General features: G+C 47.1%; 1 protein-coding gene across 4 annotated transcripts in view; it reads left to right on the plus strand.

Moving 5' to 3' along the window:
• usp8 (ubiquitin specific peptidase 8) overlaps nt 1-18,902 on the plus strand; it is a 39,060-nt gene that overhangs the window by 4,660 nt on the left and 15,498 nt on the right. For 2 of the 4 annotated variants that reach the window (XM_029743982.1, XM_029743984.1), the window contains exons 2-17: nt 160-335; nt 1,387-1,531; nt 2,207-2,292; nt 2,549-2,678; nt 3,705-3,744; nt 4,666-4,837; nt 5,042-5,204; nt 5,307-5,448; nt 7,491-7,789; nt 8,434-8,946; nt 14,688-14,783; nt 15,164-15,238; nt 16,327-16,625; nt 17,243-17,420; nt 17,523-17,566; nt 18,129-18,339. In XM_029743982.1, the coding sequence (XP_029599842.1) occupies nt 232-335; nt 1,387-1,531; nt 2,207-2,292; nt 2,549-2,678; nt 3,705-3,744; nt 4,666-4,837; nt 5,042-5,204; nt 5,307-5,448; nt 7,491-7,789; nt 8,434-8,946; nt 14,688-14,783; nt 15,164-15,238; nt 16,327-16,625; nt 17,243-17,420; nt 17,523-17,566; nt 18,129-18,339 (2,697 nt within the window). In that variant the 5' untranslated portion in view covers nt 160-231. Of the gene's footprint in view, nt 1-159; nt 336-1,386; nt 1,532-2,206; nt 2,293-2,548; nt 2,679-3,704; nt 3,745-4,665; nt 4,838-5,041; nt 5,205-5,306; nt 5,449-7,490; nt 7,790-8,433; nt 8,947-14,687; nt 14,784-15,163; nt 15,239-16,326; nt 16,626-17,242; nt 17,465-17,522; nt 17,567-18,128; nt 18,340-18,902 lie in introns of all 4 variants that reach the window. The other 2 variants (XM_029743981.1, XM_029743983.1) reach the window with 2 other exon arrangements.

Raw genomic sequence — 18,902 nt, forward strand, 5'->3', positions numbered from 1 at the left:
TTAATGTTCAGACCGACCGTCTGGGCTCTTAAAAAAAAGTCCCCCTGGAAGAAGATGCCTCATCAATCGGTGCTAAAGGTCGTTGGCCTCTGAATGGGGCAGGCAAGGGGTTACTAATAATAATAAAAGCTATTTGATTCAGTTGTTTTGTCTTTCCAGAGAGGTGAGGACTGGAATATGTGAACATTGTACAGTGCTGGTGATCTTTTGATATATAACCCACCATTGAAGATGCCTGCGGTGTCCAGTGGGGTGAAGGACTTGTACCTCTCTACTAACCTGGGGGACCTCAACAAGAAAGCTGAAGTCAAGCCTGACAAAATCAACACCAAGAGGTAAGCTACACTGCGTGCACAATTATTAGGCAAGTGAGTATTCTGATCTTATCATTGTTTCTATTCACATTTTCGAACTCCAAACCATATAAACTTGAATGCTTATTGGATTTAATCATTTTCAGGTGATATGTATTTGTGTAATGAGGGAGGGTGTGGCGAAAGTGAATAACACCTTATATCAAGGTGTGCATAATTATTAGGCAGCCTCATTTCCTCAGGTATAATGGGCCAAAAAAGAAATTTAACTGACACTGAAAAACCAAACATGTAAAATGCCTTTCAGACGGATGCGACACTCTTTAAATAGCTAAACTATTGAGGTGTGAACACCGGACATTCAAACGTTTTGTTGCGAATAGTCAACTGGGGCGCAAAAAACGCATGGGGAAGAAAAGGCGCAAATTAACTGCAAAAGACTTGAGAAGAATTAAACGTCAAACTACCAGGAACCCATTATCCTCCAGTGCCACCGTATTCCAGAACTGCAACCTACCTGGAGTGTCTGTATGGTCTTGGTAACAGGCCTGTTGTGGGCAGCCAGTGTCTGTATGGTCCTGGTAACAGGCCTGTTGTGGGCAGCCAGTGTCTGTATGGTCCTGGTAACAGGCCTGTTGTGGGCAGCCAGTGTCTGTATGGTCCTGGTAACAGGCCTGTTGTGGGCAGCCAGTGTCTGTATGGTCCTGGTAACAGGCCTGTTGTGGGCAGCCAGTGTCTGTATGGTCCTGGTAACAGGTCTGTTGTGGGCAGCCAGTGTCTGTATGGTCCTGGTAACAGGTCTGTTGTGGGCAGCCAGTGTCTGTATGGTCCTGGTAACAGGTCTGTTGTGGGCAGCCAGTGTCTGTATGGTCCTGGTAACAGGTCTGTTGTGGGCAGCCAGTGTCTGTATGGTCCTGGTAACAGGTCTGTTGTGGGCAGCCAGTGTCTGTATGGTCCTGGTAACAGGCCTGTTGTGAGCAGTCAGTGTCTGTATGGTCCTGGTAACAGTTCTGTGTTCAATTCTCCAGCTATGTCCAAAAGTGTACAGTAAATGTTCTATTGTGTGTTGCAGCTATGTCCAGAGTGCCTGTAAGATCTTCAAGGCTGCGGAGGAGTGTCGTCTGGATGGAGACGAGGAGAAGGCCTATGTTCTCTACATGAAATACCTAACGGTTTATGATCTCATCAAGAAGAGGCCCGACTTCAAGCAGCAACAGGTACCAACCGTGGTCCATTATTCCCCCCCCCCCCCCCCCCATACCAAGATGTAGCCTTGTCGAAAACAAGTGTTTGTTATATGGACACTTTCAGGTTATAAACCCTCCCTGTTCTTCCATTTGGTCCCTAGTAAATACGACCCATGTTTTGCTACTCAGACCACAGAGAGGGTTCAAGCCATAGGATATGTCTTAAAGGAGACGGAGCTCCCATCTCCCCATGTATTCAGTGGTTTTTCACACTGTAGGAATGGAATGGGGGACGCAGCATGTAGAGGGTACAACAGGTGGGAAGTAGTGGGTGAAGAGGGATTCAACCCCATGCCGACATGGGCTATGTGCTTGTAGACTGCAGAACTAGTGATGAGCCACACTCCCACACAGGACTGTTATGATACTGGCCATAGTGAGGGCTCAAACCATACAAGGAAAAGGCTTCCTACCGTGATGGCACGGTCTATTGATTTTCTGATTGGTTATAGAATGGTACTGTCTTAGTCGAAGTGGATGCTGCAGGTGTCACGTTAACGATCAATACTAAAGGTACTTGATTTTCACTGACTTGTGAAATGTCATTCTGTTTGTCAATGACACAGTGTATTGATTTTGGCTAGCTGTTTCTTCTGTTGTTGAGACCGCTGTCATCTGAAGCGCCTTTCCTCTCTGTTGTCCCAGGAGTTTTTCCTGTCCCTGCTGGGGCCCACCAGCTTTAAAAAAGCCATAGAGGAAGCCGAGAAGCTCTCTGAAAGCCTTAAACTCAGGTTGGTGCCCTGGCTTCTGTGTTGTCGTCATCATTTATTCACAGACATTACGTTGACTTTGTGCACTTTGTCCTGAGTGTTACTAAAACAACTGGTATTCTGTTGGCATAGGTTTTAGCTGAACTTCAATAGCCCTGAATGGCTGAAGGAGACTATTGGCTTTGCCAAAGATGGAGATACGTTGATTTGAAGCTATAGAATCTCAGCCTAATGTTTCTACAGGTTATTGTCTCTGTTTTCCTGTGTGTGTGTTTAGGTACGAGGAAGTCGAGGTTCGCAAAAAACTTGAGGAGAAAGAGAGACAAGAGGACAAGAAGAGGAGGGAGGATAAGGTGGAGAAAGATGGAGGGAGGGCATCTCCGAAAGGAGGGAAAGAGATCAAGAAGGTAGGTCCCTAAATGATGAATGATGACGAGGACACAAAAGCTCTGACGAAGGCTGTGAGGTCGATACATAAGCTTAGATAAGCAAGTGGTACTGGAAAAGGAAGTGTCCGGGTTGGTCTTTTCTGTTAGGTCATGATATAATGGTTCACACGTCAGTGTTTTTCCTGTGCAGATGACACAGATGATTTAAAAACAATGTTTGAATCCAAAGGTTAATGTTTATTACACTGTAATAAATAGATTGTGATCCGCTTGAATTATCTCCAGTAATGTGTTTGATTGTTAAATATAAATACATATGATATAAACACCTGAATGACGCCTTAACAAATCAGAGTTTAGTGAAGCATGTTTCTGTTCTGTGTGTTATTGAGGTGAGTGTTTACACCCTCCCTGTCAGCACCAGTTGTGGTCGACACCCTCCCTGTCAGCACCAGTTGTTGACACCCTACCTGTCAGCACCAGTTGTGGTCGACACCCTGCCTGTCTGCACCAGTTGTGGTCGACACCCTGCCTGTCTGCACCAGTTGTGGTCGACACCCTCCCTGTCAGCACCAGTTGTGGTCGACACCCTCCCTGTCAGCACCAGTTGTGGTCGACACCCTCCCTGTCAGCACCAGTTGTGGTCGACACCCTCCCTGTCAGCACCAGTTGTGGTCGACACCCTCCCTGTCAGCACCAGTTGTGGTCGACACCCTCCCTGTCAGCACCAGTTGTGGTCGACACCCTCCCTGTCAGCACCAGTTGTGGTCGACACCCTCCCTGTCAGCACCAGTTGTGGTCGACACCCTCCCTGTCAGCACCAGTTGTGGTCGACACCCTCCCTGTCAGCACCAGTTGTGGTCGACACCCTCCCTGTCAGCACCAGTTGTGGTCGACACCCTCCCTGTCAGCACCAGTTGTGGTCGACACCCTCCCTGTCAGCACCAGTTGTGGTCGACACCCTCCCTGTCAGCACCAGTTGTGGTGGTTGAGAGTTGGTCCTTTAAGATGCTGTGGTCTCAGTTGTAATGTTCTGTGTTCTAGGTAAAAGAGCAGAAGGAGTTGAAAAATGGACCTTCAAAAGGTACGGATGGTAACCAGCAAACTGACTCAAATGCTTTTTTAAAAGTTTAAGAATTTGAGGTAATATGAAGTTATGGCATGAATATAAGTTGTTTTACACAACAGGTTGATGTTTATGGAGAAATCAATATTTTTTTTGATCCCTTCTCTCCCTCCGTACCTCTCTCTCTCCCTCCGTACCTCTCTCCCTCCCTCCGTACCTCCCTCTCTCTCTCCCTCCGTACCTCCCTCTCTCCCTCCCTCCGTACCTCCCTCTCTCTCTCCCTCCGTACCTCTCTCCCTCCATCCGTACCTCCCTCCCTCTCTCCCTCCGTACCTCCCTCCCTCCCTCCTTCCATACCTCCCTCCCTCTCTCCATCCGTACCTCCCTCCCTCCTTCCGTACCTCCCTCCCTCCTTCCATACCTCCCTCTCTCTCTCCATCCGTACCTCCCTCTCTCTCTCTCCCTCCCTCCGTACCTCCCTCTCTCCCTCCCTCCGTACCTCCCTCTCTCCCTCCCTCCGTACCTCCCTCTCTCCCTCCCTCCGTTCCTCCCTCTCTCCCCCCCTCCGTACCTACCTACCCCCCCTCCGTACCTACCTACCCCCCCCGTACCTACCTACCCCCCCTCCCTACCTCCGTACCTCCCTCCCTCTGTACCTACCTACCTCCCCCTCTCCGTACATACCTACCTCCCCCCCTCCCTACCTCTGTACCTACCTCCCTCCCTCCGTACCTACCTCCCTCCCTCCGTACCTACCTCCCTCCGTACCTACCTCCCTCCGTACCTACCTACCTCCCCCCTCCGTACATACCTACCTCCCCCCCTCCGTACCTACCTCCCTCCGTACCTACCTCCCTCCGTACCTCCGTACCTACCTCCGTACCTACCTCCCTCCGTATCTACCACCCTCCCTCCCTTCCTCTGTACCTACCTCCCTAGCTGCGGTGCCAGCAGGAGGGATCACAGCAGAGGGGTTGTTCAAGATGATGAAGGACCAGGCCATTACAGTTACTGTGATGGACGCCCGCTGCCTCCGAGACTTCCAGGACTCACAGATCCAGGTCCCCATCCAGACTGTCATCAGTGTCCCAGAGGAGGCTATTAATCCTGGGTACGGAGGGAGCAATGGATGGAGGGTTGTTACATGTATGGTTGATCCAGGTCTCCACTCTGACCATGCCCAAATAAATGTATTAAAAAATACTAATAAACACTACGGGCTTCAAGCTGTCTTCTCTGGGGCCACATTCAGCCCGTGGGCCATGTGTTGTGCACCCCTGCTCAAGGGTAACAGGTCATTATTCTGTTCCCACAGCATCACAGTGAACCAGATAGAGGCCAATCTACCTGCTGCATCCAGAGAGACGTGGAAGAGACGGGGGTTCGTAGATTACATCATCCTACTGGACTGGTTCAGCTCTGTTGCTGACCTCAAACTGGGAACCACCTTACAAAGCCTCAAAGATGCTCTCTACAAGGTAACATAACATAGGAATGTGTGTTCCCTGCAATGTTTCCTCAGTCAGTGTGTTTCCATTGAGGTAATGTGTGTTTCCATTGAGGTAATGTGTGCTTCACAGTGGGACAGTACCACTATCCTGCGTAGTGAGCCCATGGTCCTGGAGGGAGGCTATGAGAGCTGGCTCCTCTTCTACCCCATGTACACATCCAACGCTAAAGTCAGACCGCCCCGAACACACAACTACAGCACCCTCCCACAGCGTGAGTAACCCTAACCTTAACCCTCACCCTAACCCCCCGAACACACAGCTACAGCACCCTCCCACAGTATGAGTACCCATTAACCATTACCTTAACCCTCACCTTAACCCCCCGAACACACAGCTACAGCACCCTCCCACAGTATGAGTACCCATTACCCTAACCTTAACCCTCACCTTAACCCCCCGTACACACAGCTACAGCACCCTCCCACAGTATGAGTACCCCTTAACCATTACCCTAACCTTAACCCTCACCCTAACCCCCCGAACACACAACTACAGCACCCTCCCACAGTATGAGTACCCATTAACCATTACCTTAACCCTCACCTTAACCCCCCGAACACACAGCTACAGCACCCTCCCACAGTATGAGTACCCCTTAACCATTACCCTAACCATAACCCTCACCCTAACCCCCCGAACACACAACTACAGCACCCTCCCACAGTATGAGTACCCCTTAACCACAGCCGGTATGACTCTGCCTGCAGAAATACAGCCGGTATGACTCTGCCTGCAGAAATACAGCCGGTATGACTCTGCCTGCAGAAATACAGCCGGTATGACTCTGCCTGCAGAAATACAGCCGGTATGACTCTGCCTGCAGAAATACAGCCGGTATGACTCTGCCTGCAGAAATACAGCCGGTATGACTCTGCCTGCAGAAATACAGCCGGTATGACTCTGCCTGCAGAAATACAGCCGGTATGACTCTGCTTGCAGAAATACAGCCGGTATGACTCTGCCTGCAGAAATACAGCCGGTATGACTCTGCCTGCAGAAATACAGCCGGTATGACTCTGCCTGCAGAAATACAGCCGGTATGACTCTGCCTGCAGAAATACAGCCGGTATGACTCTGCCTGCAGAAATACAGCCGGTATGACTCTGCTTGCAGAAATACAGCCGGTATGACTCTGCCTGCAGAAATACAGCCGGTATGACGCTGCCTGCAGAAATACAGCCGGTATGACTCTGCCTGCAGAAATACAGCCGGTATGACTCTGCCTGCAGAAATACAGCCGGTATGACTCTGCCTGCAGAAATACAGCCGGTATGACTCTGCCTGCAGAAATACAGCCGGTATGACTCTGCCTGCAGAAATACAGCCGGTATGACTCTGCCTGCTTTAACGGTGACTAGCTCAGAGACACATGAAACCATGACATGACCCCAGGAATCGATAGAACATCAGAGATTCACAAATAGGATGTAACATTGAAAATGATTCAATCTTTCCTTTTTAAGTGTATATGCTACTTCAGCTTGGTTCCATGTAGTGTTGATGGAGTTGATCCCACATTGTGTCAGTTAGCTCAGTTTTAGCATGGTGTTCAACTTTGACATCTCATTTTTCTCCTGGTGTAATTGAACCCAGGGTAGGGTAGTAGACTGTGTGTGTACAGGGGGAAGAAAAAGTATGTGAACCCTTTGGTCATAAAATTTGATCTGATCTTCATCTGAGTCACAACAATAGACAGACAGACAGTGCGCTTAAACTAATAACACACAAACTCATGTCATTTTCATGCCATTTCCAGCTACAATAGTCATTTACAACATTGACAATGTCTACACTGTATTTCTGATCAATTTGATGTTATTTTAATGGACAAAAAAGTAGCTTTTCTTTCAAAAACAAGGACATTTCTAAGTGACCCCAAACTTTTTTGAATGGTAGTGTACATATTCTCATTCACCCCTTTAGATTGTGTGTATAAAGTAGTTGTTGGGGAATTGTTAGATTACTTGTTAGATATTACTGCACTGTCAGAACTAGAAGCACAAGCATTTCGCTACACTCGCATTAACATCTGTTAACCATGTGTATGTGACCAATAACATCTGCTAACCATGTGTATGTGACCAATAACATCTGCTAACCATGTGTATGTGACCAATAACATTGCTAACCATGTGTATGTGACCAATAACATGTGATTTGGTTTAGACCTCTGTTGGATTCAGTTAGAGAGCCAAACCATGACTTCAGTAGTAGTTATTGTAGCATTACTTGTTCATGTTTTCTGTTGAGCAGTGAACTTCAGCTACCCGTCACTGGAGGAGCCCAAACCTCCAACCCCCCCTCCCCTCGAGCCGGACCCTGAACCCCAGGCTCCCCCTGCCTCCCTGGGTAGCGTACAGGTGAACGGTGCCCCCCTGGAGGATCTGACCCCCTCCCACCCTGAGACCCCCTCCACATGGACGGAGGCAGACGCCACAGACTCACCCCACACAGGGCCCACTCAGCCTGGAGTAGACCAGAGCAAGAAGGACCCTGGAGCCGGTCCAGGGACACCCAGCCAGCCTGGAGGGACAGGCAAGCACACCCCACAGGTAACTGCACGAGCTCATGCATTTGTTTATTTTTATCATTCATTCAATTAATATTTAGCTTTTAAATATATTAAAAGGATAGTTTACCAAAATCACAAGATGACATTGGTTTCATTACCCTGTAAGCAGTCTATGGACAAAGTATGACAGCAATCCACGATTTTGGTTTGGTTTCAAGTCATAGTATCCTTTATTTGAATTTTTCACACATCCAAAGCATCTATAAGTAACTTTGATGAGCTACACAATCCATTTTAGATACTTAGGTTGATTTGGACATGTGTGAAAAATGGTCATGTATTAGGTACCATGGCTTGCATTGGATTTGTGACGCATCATAAAACAATAGCGTTTGAAAACAGTGCCAGGGAAACTAAACTAAATCATGGATCACTCTCATACCTTTATAGACTGCTTACAGGATAAGGAAACCAGTTGTCATTTGGGTAAACTATCCCTTCAAATATATTTCAAGAGAACGTCACAATGAGATATTGGTAGCATTTTCCTAGTTCTCAATAGTTAAGAAAGACTGTGTTAATGTCATCACTTTCATTTCTGCTTTTTATTGTTCTTCAAATGTCTAATTGAAAGCTTAATCATCCCTGTTTGTTACCCCCTCCTCCCGTTCCTCGCTTCCCCAGATTGACCGTACCAAGAAGCCATCAGTCAGAGTCTCAGACGGGTCTAAACCCTCCCAGGATGCCCTCCCCAGGGACCTGCCCCCCTCCTCCCAGAATGGCCCGTCTGTACCCCAACCCAACCGCTCGGTCAAACCGGCCTTTGACCCGTCGGTCCCGCTGACGGACGAGGAGCGTGGTCAGATCCACACGGAGACGGCTGCTCTGATGGAGAAGGCCCGGAGAGAGCAGGAACAACGCAAACAGGAACGCCGCACCGAGGAGGAGTGGAGAGAGCGGGAACGCCGGGAGAACCAGGAGAAGGAAAATGAGGAGCTGGAGAAGAAGAGGAGGAAGGAGGAAGAGAACAGGACTCAGGAGAGGAGGAGGTTGGAGAGACAGAAGGCAGAGGAGGAGAAGGAGAACGGGGTTCTGGAGGAGCGAGAGAAGAGGGGGAAGGAGCAAACGGAGGATACGCCGACGAACGGTGCTTCTCTGGACTCGCCAGCTCCCAGCCGTATCGTCACTGACATTAAGGTCAGTGTCTCTGTCTGTCTGTGGCTGCGTTCCGATTCTCTACCCTTCTCATAGAAGGCATTCACTCATGTCATTTAAAAGCGTTGGTTCGGTGCATGCATGGGAGGAGGGAGTTTCCACCATATTCCTCACACCAGTCCTTTTAAAACCATGAGGAGTGAACACTTTGAGAGAATTATTTTATACATTTTTTATTATATATTTTTTTTCTCCCCAATTTCATGGTATCCAATTAGGAGTTAGTCTTGTCTCATCACTGCAACTCCTGTGCGTCCTCCGAAACACAACCCAACCAAGCCGCACTGATTCTTGACACAATGTCCGCTTAACCTGGAAGCCAGCCGCACCAATGTGTCGGAGGAAACACCGTACACCTGGTGACCGTGTCAGTGTGCACTGCGCCCAGCCCGCCACCAGAGTCGCTAGTGCGCGATGAGACAAGGACATCCCTGCCGGCCAAACCCTCCCCTAACCTGGACGACGCTAGGCCAGTTATTCTCCCGGTCGTGGCCGGCTGCGACAGAGCCTGGATTTGAACCAGCTAACACTGCAATGCAGTGCCTTAGACCACTGTGCCACTCCGGAGGCCAGTGTCTGTCAATGTTATACCCTGACTACACCGCTTGCGTCTCAAAATACATTTAGAAATCTATGTTATTCAATTATTGCATCCACACTGCTCGCGCGTGTCAACGAGCGTCTGCATTGCCAAGGGCTAAAATAGAAGTCAGTTCTATTTGTGACGCAGATCGCGCTGCAAGTCCTGCCTCTCCCATCTCCTCATTGGTTTATAGAAGCAGGTACCCACGTGCCATCTCCTCATTGGTTATACCCACGTGGGTGATTGAAAGACGAACTGTGTTGCCGGTTGTTGTGGTAATACTATGAAAGTTTAGATGCCATCACCATTTAAGTTCAAAGATGAAAAATCCTGGAAGGAGGAGAGATGACTAGGAACGATTCAGTTGACCGTTTTATGTGTGGATTAATTGTCGGAGAAGAGGACCTTTTTCAGGAAAAATTACAACTCAATGTTTATGTCCCAGGACAAATTAACTAGCAACATCAAGCTAGCTAAATAGGACAAATTAGCTAGCAAGTGCAAGCTAACTAGCTAAATTGCCATAAATGTTTAATGCTTTTCGATCTGTCCCCAAATTAATGTAATTGGTTCAGAGTTTGTTTTGATATTTTAACCTGAGTGTCGTGGTCGCGTTTGGTGTAGGGGGACAAAATACATTTATGCACGATGGCGCACACGCGCAGCCGAATTGGATTTCGTGTTAGTATGTCACCTTTATTTATACAGGTACGTCAATTAAGAACAGATTCTTATTTACAATGACCTGTCAAACACATCAATACACAACAATTACTCTATACACATCTATATACACATCAATTACACTATACACATCTAAACTCAGCAAAAAAAGAAACTTCCTCTCACTGTCAACTGTGTTTATTTTTTATTTTCAAAATCAAAAGTAACAGTCAGTATCTGGTGTGGCCACCAGCTGCATTAAGTACTGCAGTGCATCTCCTCCTCATGGACTGCACCAGATTTGCCCGTTCTTGCTGTGAGATGTTTCCCCACTCTTCCACCAAGGCACGTGCAAGTTCCCGTACATTTCTGGGGGTAATGGCCCATGCCCTCACCCTCCGATCCAACAGGTCCCAGACGTGCTCAATGGTATTGAGATCCGGGCTCTTCGCTGGCCATGGCAGAACATTGACATTCCTGTCTTGCAGGAAATCACGCACAGAACGAGCAGTATGTCTGGTGGCATTGTCATGCTGGAGGGTCATGTCAGGATGAGCCTGCAGGAAGGGTACCACATGAGGGAGGAGGATGTCTTCCCTGTAACGCACAGCTTTGAGATTGCATGCGATGACAACAAGTTCAGTCCGATGATGCTGTGACACACCAGACCATGACGGACCCTCCACCTCCAAATTGATCCCGCTCCAGAGTACATCGATCCCGCTCCAGAGTACAGGCCTCGGTGTAACGCTCATTCCTTCGACGATAAACGCGAATCCGCTCACCTCTGGTGAGACAAAACCGCGACTCGTCGTGTGAAGAGCACTTTTTGCCTTCCTGTCTGGTCCAGCGACGGTGGGTTTGTGCCCATAGGCGACGTTGTTGCCGGTGATATCTGGTGGGGACCTGCCTTACAACAGGCCTACAAGCCCTCAGTCCAGCCTTTCTCAGCCTATTGCGGACAGTCTGAGCACTGATGGAGGGATTGTGCGTTCCTGGTGTAACTCGGGCAGTTGTTGTTGCCATCCTGTACCTGTCTCGCTGGTGTGATGTTCGGATGTACTGATCCTGTGCAGGTGTTGTTACACGTGGTCTGCCACTGCGAGGACGATCAGCTGTCCGTCCTGTCTCCCTGTAGCGCTGTCTTAGGCGTCTCACAGTACAGACATTGCAATTTATTGCCCTGGCCACATCTGCAGTCCTCATGCCTCCTTGCAGCATGCCTAAGGCACGTTCACGCAGATGAGCAGGGACCCTGGGCATATTTCTTTTGTTTTTTTTCAGTCAGTAGAAAGGCCTCTTTAGTGTCCTACGTTTTCATAACTGTGACCTTAATTGCCTACCGTCTGTAAGCTGTTAGTGTCTTAACAACCATTCCACAGGTGCATGTTCATTAATTGTTTGTGGTTCATTGAACAAGAAATACATTGTAGACATTGGCCAACATCCCAGAGTCGCCTTGTCACTGTTGACATTGAGACTTGTTTTGCGGGTACTGTTTAATGAAGCTGTCAGTTGAGGACTTGTGAGGCGTCTGTTTCTCAAACTAGACACTCTAATGCACTTGTTCTCTTGCTCTGTTGTGCACCGGGGCCTCCCACTCCCTCTTTCTATTCTGGTTAGAGCCAGTTTGCGCTGTTCTGTGAACGGAGTAGTACACAGCGTTGTACAAGGTCTTCAGTTTCTTGGCAATTTCTCGCATGGAGTAGCCTTTGTTTCTCAGAACAAGAATAGACTGATGAGTTTCAGAAGAAAGTGCTTTGTTTCTGGCCATTTTGATCCAAACCCACAAATGCTGATGCTCCAGATACTCAGCTATTCTAAAGAAGGACAGTTTTATTGCTTCTTTAATCAGGTCAACAGTTTTCAGCTGTGCTAACATAATTGCAAAAGGGTTTTCTAATGATCAATTAGCCTTTTAAAATGATAAACTTGGATTAGCAAACACAACGTGGTATTGGAACACAGGAGTGATGGTTGCTGATAATGGGCCTCTGTACACCTATGTAGATATTCCATTTCCAGCTACAATAGTCATTTACAACATTAACAATGTCTTCAATGTATTTCTGATCAATTTGATGTTATTTTATTCTTTCAAAATGGACATTTCTAAGTGACCCACACTTTTGAACAGTAGTGTATCTCCAGTTGAAATCAGAAGTTTACATCTACTTAGGTTGGAGTCATTCAACCACTCCACAAATTTCTTGTTAACAAACTATAGTTTTGGCAATTTGGTTAGGACATGTACTTTGTGCATAACACAAGTCATTTTTCCAACAATTTCCCACAATAAGTTGGGTGAATTTTGGCCCATTCCTCCTGTAACTGAGTCAGGTTTCTAGGCCTCCTTGCTCGCACACGCTTTTTCAGTTCTGCTCACAAATTTTCTGTAGGATTGCGGTCAGGGCTTTGTGATGGCCACTCCAATACCTTGACTTTGTTGTCCTTAAGCCATTTTGCCACAACTTTGGAAGTATGCTTGGGGGCATTGTCCATTTGGAAGACCCATTTGCGACCAAGCTTTAACTTCCTGACTGATGTCTTGAGATGTTGGGTCAATATATCCACATAATTTTCCTGCCTCGTGATGCCATCTATTTTGTGAAGTGCACCAGTCCCTCCTGCAGAAAAGCACCCCCACAGCATGATGCTGCCACCCCCGTGCTTCACGGTTGGGATGGTGTTCTCAAGGATGAACCAGACTTATGGAGGTCTACAAGTTTTTTTTTCTGAGGTCTTGGCTGATTTTCTTTTTGATTTTCCCATGATGTCACGCAAAGAGGCACTGAGTTTGAAGGTAGGCCTTGAAATACATCCATAGGTACACCTCCAATTGACTCAAACGATGTCAATTAGCCTATCAGAAGCTTCTAAAACCATGACATCATTTTCTGGAATTTTCCAAGCTGTTTAAAGGCACAGTCAACTTGGTGTATGTAAACTTCTGACCCACTGGAATTGTGATACAGTGAAATAATCTGTCTGTAAACAATTGTTGAAAAATTACGTGTCATGCACAAAGTCGATGTCCTAACCGACTTGCCAAAACTGTAGTTTGTTAATAAGAAATTTGTGGAGTGGTTGAAAAAGAGTTTTAATGACTCCAACCTAAGTGTATGTAAACTTCCGACTTCAAATGTATACACATCAATTACACCATACAAATCAATTACACTATACACATCTATACACGTCAATTACACTATACACATTTATATACACATCAATTACACTATACACGTCCATTACACTATATACACTAAACACAAAAAGCAAAACCCAATCTTATGAAACCACCACATTGTTCAGTAGAAGGCCCTCTAACATCCGCCTGAATCACCCTGGAGGCACCAACTCCACCAACTTCAACGACTTTTGGAGATCATTCCACATAAGAGGCGGCAAAAAACTAAAAGCAGATTTGCGTAACTCGGTGGAGATTGATCTCCAGGGTTAGCCATCCCTGAGTCCAGGTCTGGTAACTTGTACCTCTGCAGGTATCCAATGAGGTAAGGTATGGCGGAAGTTTATGCAAGAGGGCTTTATAGCCAAAAAGAGCACAATACATCAAACTACGAGACTTCCTGGAGGGCCAGCCTACTTTCTCCGTCTGTCTGTGGCAGTGAGTCTCTGTTTCTGTGATGCTGAAAGAGACACTAAACATCTAACCATTTCTCCCAGTCTCTACTGTACCTTTCCAGCCCAACACCAGTAAGCCCATCCCATAGCCAACCCATCTCTTAATATAAACCCCATCCATCCATCTCACCCGTCTGATAATATCCACAATTTAATACTATCCATTAGCCGCCAGTTAGTAAGTAGACTGTCCCCAATGACCAGTGGAAATCTGATAAGCCCATCCCATGTGTAACCCATATCCTACTACAGTGGTTCTCAAACCTCTCCTCGGGGACCCCCAGCCGGTCCAAACCTCTCCTCGGGGACCCCCAGCCGGTCCAAACCTCTCCTCGGGGACCCCCAGCCGGTTGATGTATTTTATCTATTCCAGAACTAGCACACCTGATTCAACTTGTCAACCAATCATCAAGCCCTTGACTAGGCGAATCAATCATCAGGCCCTTGACTAGGTGAATCAATCATCAGGCCCTTGACTAGGTGAATCAATCATCAGGCCCTTGACTAGGTGAATCAATCATCAGGCCCTTGACTAGGTGAATCAATCATCAGGCCCTTGACCAGGTGAATCAATCATCAGGCCCTTGACCAGGTGAATCAATCATCAGGCCCTTGACCTGGCGAATCAATCATCAGGCCCTTGACCTGGCGAATCAGGTGAGATAGTTCAGGGTTACAACACATTTGTGAAACACCTGGGGAGTTCCTGAGGAGAGATTTGGAGAACCACTGTCCTAATATACAGCCCATCAATCTCACTGGTACCCATAAAACTAATCTGCATAGTCAAATGATGTGAGCTGCACTGTGTTGTGTCCCTCCCAAACCCCAGGCTCCCTCCCCCCTGAAGCTTAGTGGTGATGTAAAGAGGAGCCGTCAGCCTGGGATGTTAAAGCATAGAACAGTTGATGACTATGTCATACCCAAGGTATATAATCAACACTCTAAACCACCACATCATTATGGCATGTTGTTGTTTTACAAAAAGCTTCAGTATTTTTTTACATTTATTTATTAGTTATTTCCGCATCCAGAGTGCATGTTCTCGACCGCTCTTGGAAATGGTGGGACACAAATGGCACTTGGGACGTTTGATCCCCAAGTTTGCGACTTTTCTTTTCTTTATTGTTTTGTTCTACCATCACCTGCCGGGAACATTCTAGTGAAGCAACAGGAGAACCCTGCATTTAAATACTACCGCTAGCTACCCCCCTTTGTCTGGGCAGAATTCTCCTTACATTGGCTGCGCTCTATACACTGTGTGTGTGTAACATGTGTAATGTATGTAATGTGTGTGTTGTCCCACAGCGGGAGCTACTAACCAGAGCCAGGAGTGAGGAGATGGGGAGGAGTGTACCAGGCCTGCCTGTTGGCTGGATGAAGGTAAAACAAACACTAAACTCACATATCAAACTATTTCACCTTTTAGTTTCTCGATGTTTAAAGAGAATTGCTAAGTAGCCAGCAAGGGGAAAGCATTGAAGTGTACCTATTCTATCAGTGTAATGGTTAACTACATCGCATGCAAATACCATGGAGAATGTTTTCACACACAACCATCAGTTGTGAGAAAATGGAAAATGAAAGACGCTCTCCCCTCTCCTCTCTATCCTCTCTCCCCTCTCCTCTCTATCCTCTCTCCCCTCTCCTCTCTATCCTCTCTCCCCTCTCATCTCGATCCTCTCTCCCCTCTCCTCTCGATCCTCTCTATCCTCTCTCCCCTCTCCACTCTATCCTCTCTCCCCTCTCCTCTGTCTCCTCTCTATCCTCTCTCTCCTCTCCTCTCTATCCTCTCTCTCCTATCCTCTCTATCCTCTCTCTCCTCTCTATCCTCTCTCTCTCCTCTCTATCCTCTCTCTCCTCTCTATCCTCTCTATCCTCTCTCTCCTCTCTATCCTCTCTCTCCTCTCTATCCTCTCTATCCTCTCTCTCCTCTCTATCCTCTCTCTCCTCTCTATCCTCTATCCTCTCTCTCCTCTATCCTCTCTATCCTCTCTATCCTCTCTATCCTCTCTCTCCTCTCTCTCCTCTATCCTCTCTATCCTCTCTATCCTCTCTCTCCTCTCTCTCCTCTCTATCCTCTCTCTCCTCTCTCCTCTCTCTCCTCTCTCTCCTCTCTCTCCTCTCTCTCCTCTCTCCTCTCTCCTCTATCCTCTCTCTCCTCTCTATCCTCTCTCTCCTCTCTATCCTCTCTATCCTCTCTCTCCTCTCTATCCTCTCTATCCTTTCTCTCCTCTCTCCTCTCTCTCCTCTCTCTCCTCTCTCTCCTCTCTCTCCTCTCTCTCCTCTCTATCCTCTCTCTCCTCTCTCTCCTCTCTATCCTCTCTATCCTCTCTATCCTCTCTCTCCTCTCTCTCCTCTATCCTCTCTCTCCTCTCTCCTCTCTATCCTCTCTCCCCTCTCCTCTCTATCCTCTCTCCCCTCTCCTCTCTATCCTCTCTCCCCTCTCCTCTCTATCCTCTCTCTACCAGTTCTTGGACACGGTAACCGGTACCTACCGTTACTACCATTCCCCAACCAACCGGGTGCACCGGTACCCCCCTGAGGTCAGCGTGCCCCAGACGCCCCCCTCCACCCCTCCTCCGGCCAAACAGAAGCAGCCCCGCCCCGCTGAGCCAGACCAGACCATGGACCGCGACCAGGAGCAGTCCAAACTGAAACGTTCCTACTCTTCTCCAGACATCAGCCAGGACCTGAGGGAGGAGGGGCTAAAGAAGGTTACCGCCCCTATAACTGCAGCCACGCGCCCAACCTTTAACAGGGAGACCAAGTAGGTGACATCATCGTCACATGGATGGGCCTGGTCAATATATACGTTTCACTCACTCAGATTAAGCCTACTACTGGACTAAAAAGCAATTTTTCAATGACGAATATGTTTTTAACTCCTGGGGTGTATTCATTAGTTGGATTCCGTTGCAAAGCATTTTGTCTGTTACAAAACGTTTTGCAACGGAAACCGTTTACCGTTTTACTCTAGGAATCAAACGGAAGCCAACAGAGAGAACAGAACGAAACGGGGAGGGACCTAGCTGAATTTTTCCAATCGAAACAGTTTCCGTTACAAAATGTTTTGCAACAGACAACGTTTTGCAATGGGATCCGACTAATGAATACACCCCTGGACTACACTTAATCTCAGTCTGGGGTTAAAATCAACCCTTGGACTAAATTGCATTTAAATGTTTCTAGATCATTTGGATTCATGGATATGATGAAAAATACTATTGGATTATGACAAAACTTGATTTAAAAGGTTTGAGTCTCCATAAGTATTTAATCCACATTTCTGGATGAAAGTTGATGTCACAGTAGCTATCTGTTGTATAATCCAGTTTATTTGACTGTACTGTACTGTTTAACTTGTCACTGCCATCCCTCCCCCAGACCATCCACTGCTACCGTCTACACCAAGGTGGAGATCGCCCGTCCGTCTGCGGCTAAGATCCGTAACCTGAACCCTGTGTTCGGCGGTCTGGGCGCCTCGCTCACCGGCCTGCGTAACCTAGGTAACACCTGCTACATGAACTCCATCCTGCAGTGTCTCTGCAACACACCGGCCATGGTTGACTACTTCAACAAGAACCTCTATCAGGAGGATATCAACAGGTCAGTCATGTAGTGGTAATGATAATGTAGTGATTTATAATGCAACACACCGGCCATGGTTGACTACTTCAACAAGAACCTCTATCAGGAGGATATCAACAGGTCAGTCAGATGATACAAACCCGATTTTGATAACCTCCCATATCTACTGGGTGAAATACCACAGTGTGACTCACAGCAGCAAGATTTGTGACCTGTTGCCACAAGAAAAGGGCAACCAGTGAAGAACAAACAACATTGTAAATACAACCCATATTTATGCTTATTTATTTTCCCTTTTGTACTTCAACCATTTGTACATTGTTACTACACTCTATATATACATAATATGACATCTGTAATTATTACATCTTTATTATTTTGGAACTTCTGTGAGTGTAATGTCTACTGTTCATTTTTATTGTTTATTTCACTTTTGTTTATTATCTACCTCACTTGCTTTGGCAATGTTAACATATGTTTCCCATGCCAATAAAGCCCCTTGAATTGAATTGATAATTGTAGTTATATTGATAATGTAGTAATAACACTTCAATAAGAATTACTACCAAGATAAGAGGATCATACATATACAGCTAACTCTCTCTGTCTCTCTCCCTCCCTCTCTGTCTCTCTCTGCCTGTCTCTCGCGTTCTCTCTCTCTCTCTTCCCCTCCCCCCGACAGGGCTAATGTCCTGGGTCACCGAGGCGAGGTAGCAGAGGAGTTTGGTGTGATCATGAAGGCTCTGTGGTCAGGCCTGTATAAGTGTATCAGCCCCCGCGACTTTAAGTTCACAATAGGGAAGATCAATGAATCCTTCTCTGGCCACGAACAGCAGGACTCCCAGGAGCTGCTGCTCTTCCTTATGGACGGACTCCACGAGGACCTCAACAAGGTAGGGAGACTGGAGAGCGAGCAGGAGAAACGTGATTAACAAGGAAAATAGTTTGAAGATTACCTAGTGCCTCCAAAGTTACATAGTAGGGTAGAATTCCGGAATGGAACAATGACAACTCCTGTCAAATGGGCCTAGTTAAAGCTGAGCTGGAGTTGACTACAGTAGTAATTATACAGCAAAGTGGTCCTCTGTGGCCCAGCGCGGTCCTCTGGCTCTCGGCGCGGTCCTCTGGCTCTCGGCGCGGTCCTCTGGCTCTCGGCGCGGTCCTCTGCGGCTCGGCGCGGTCCTCTGCGGGGTACAGCATGGTGCTTACAATGCCAGGATCGTGGGTGCGATTCCCGGTACCACCCATATGTCAAATGAATGCTGCATGACTGTAAGTTGCTTTGGATAAAAGCCTATGCTAAATGGCATATATAATATTATTAAAGCTAACTTGTAATTTCTGGAGATGTCAGTGCCGTTGCTGATCCGTTGGAAATATAAAAGCACATTCTATCTTTTGGATATAAAAGCCTTTTTGAGTACATCACACGTTCAGCTTTAAAATGGTGAAGGGA

This window comes from Salmo trutta, unplaced genomic scaffold (genome assembly GCF_901001165.1).
Source record: "Salmo trutta unplaced genomic scaffold, fSalTru1.1, whole genome shotgun sequence".
Lineage (NCBI taxonomy): Eukaryota > Metazoa > Chordata > Actinopteri > Salmoniformes > Salmonidae > Salmo > Salmo trutta.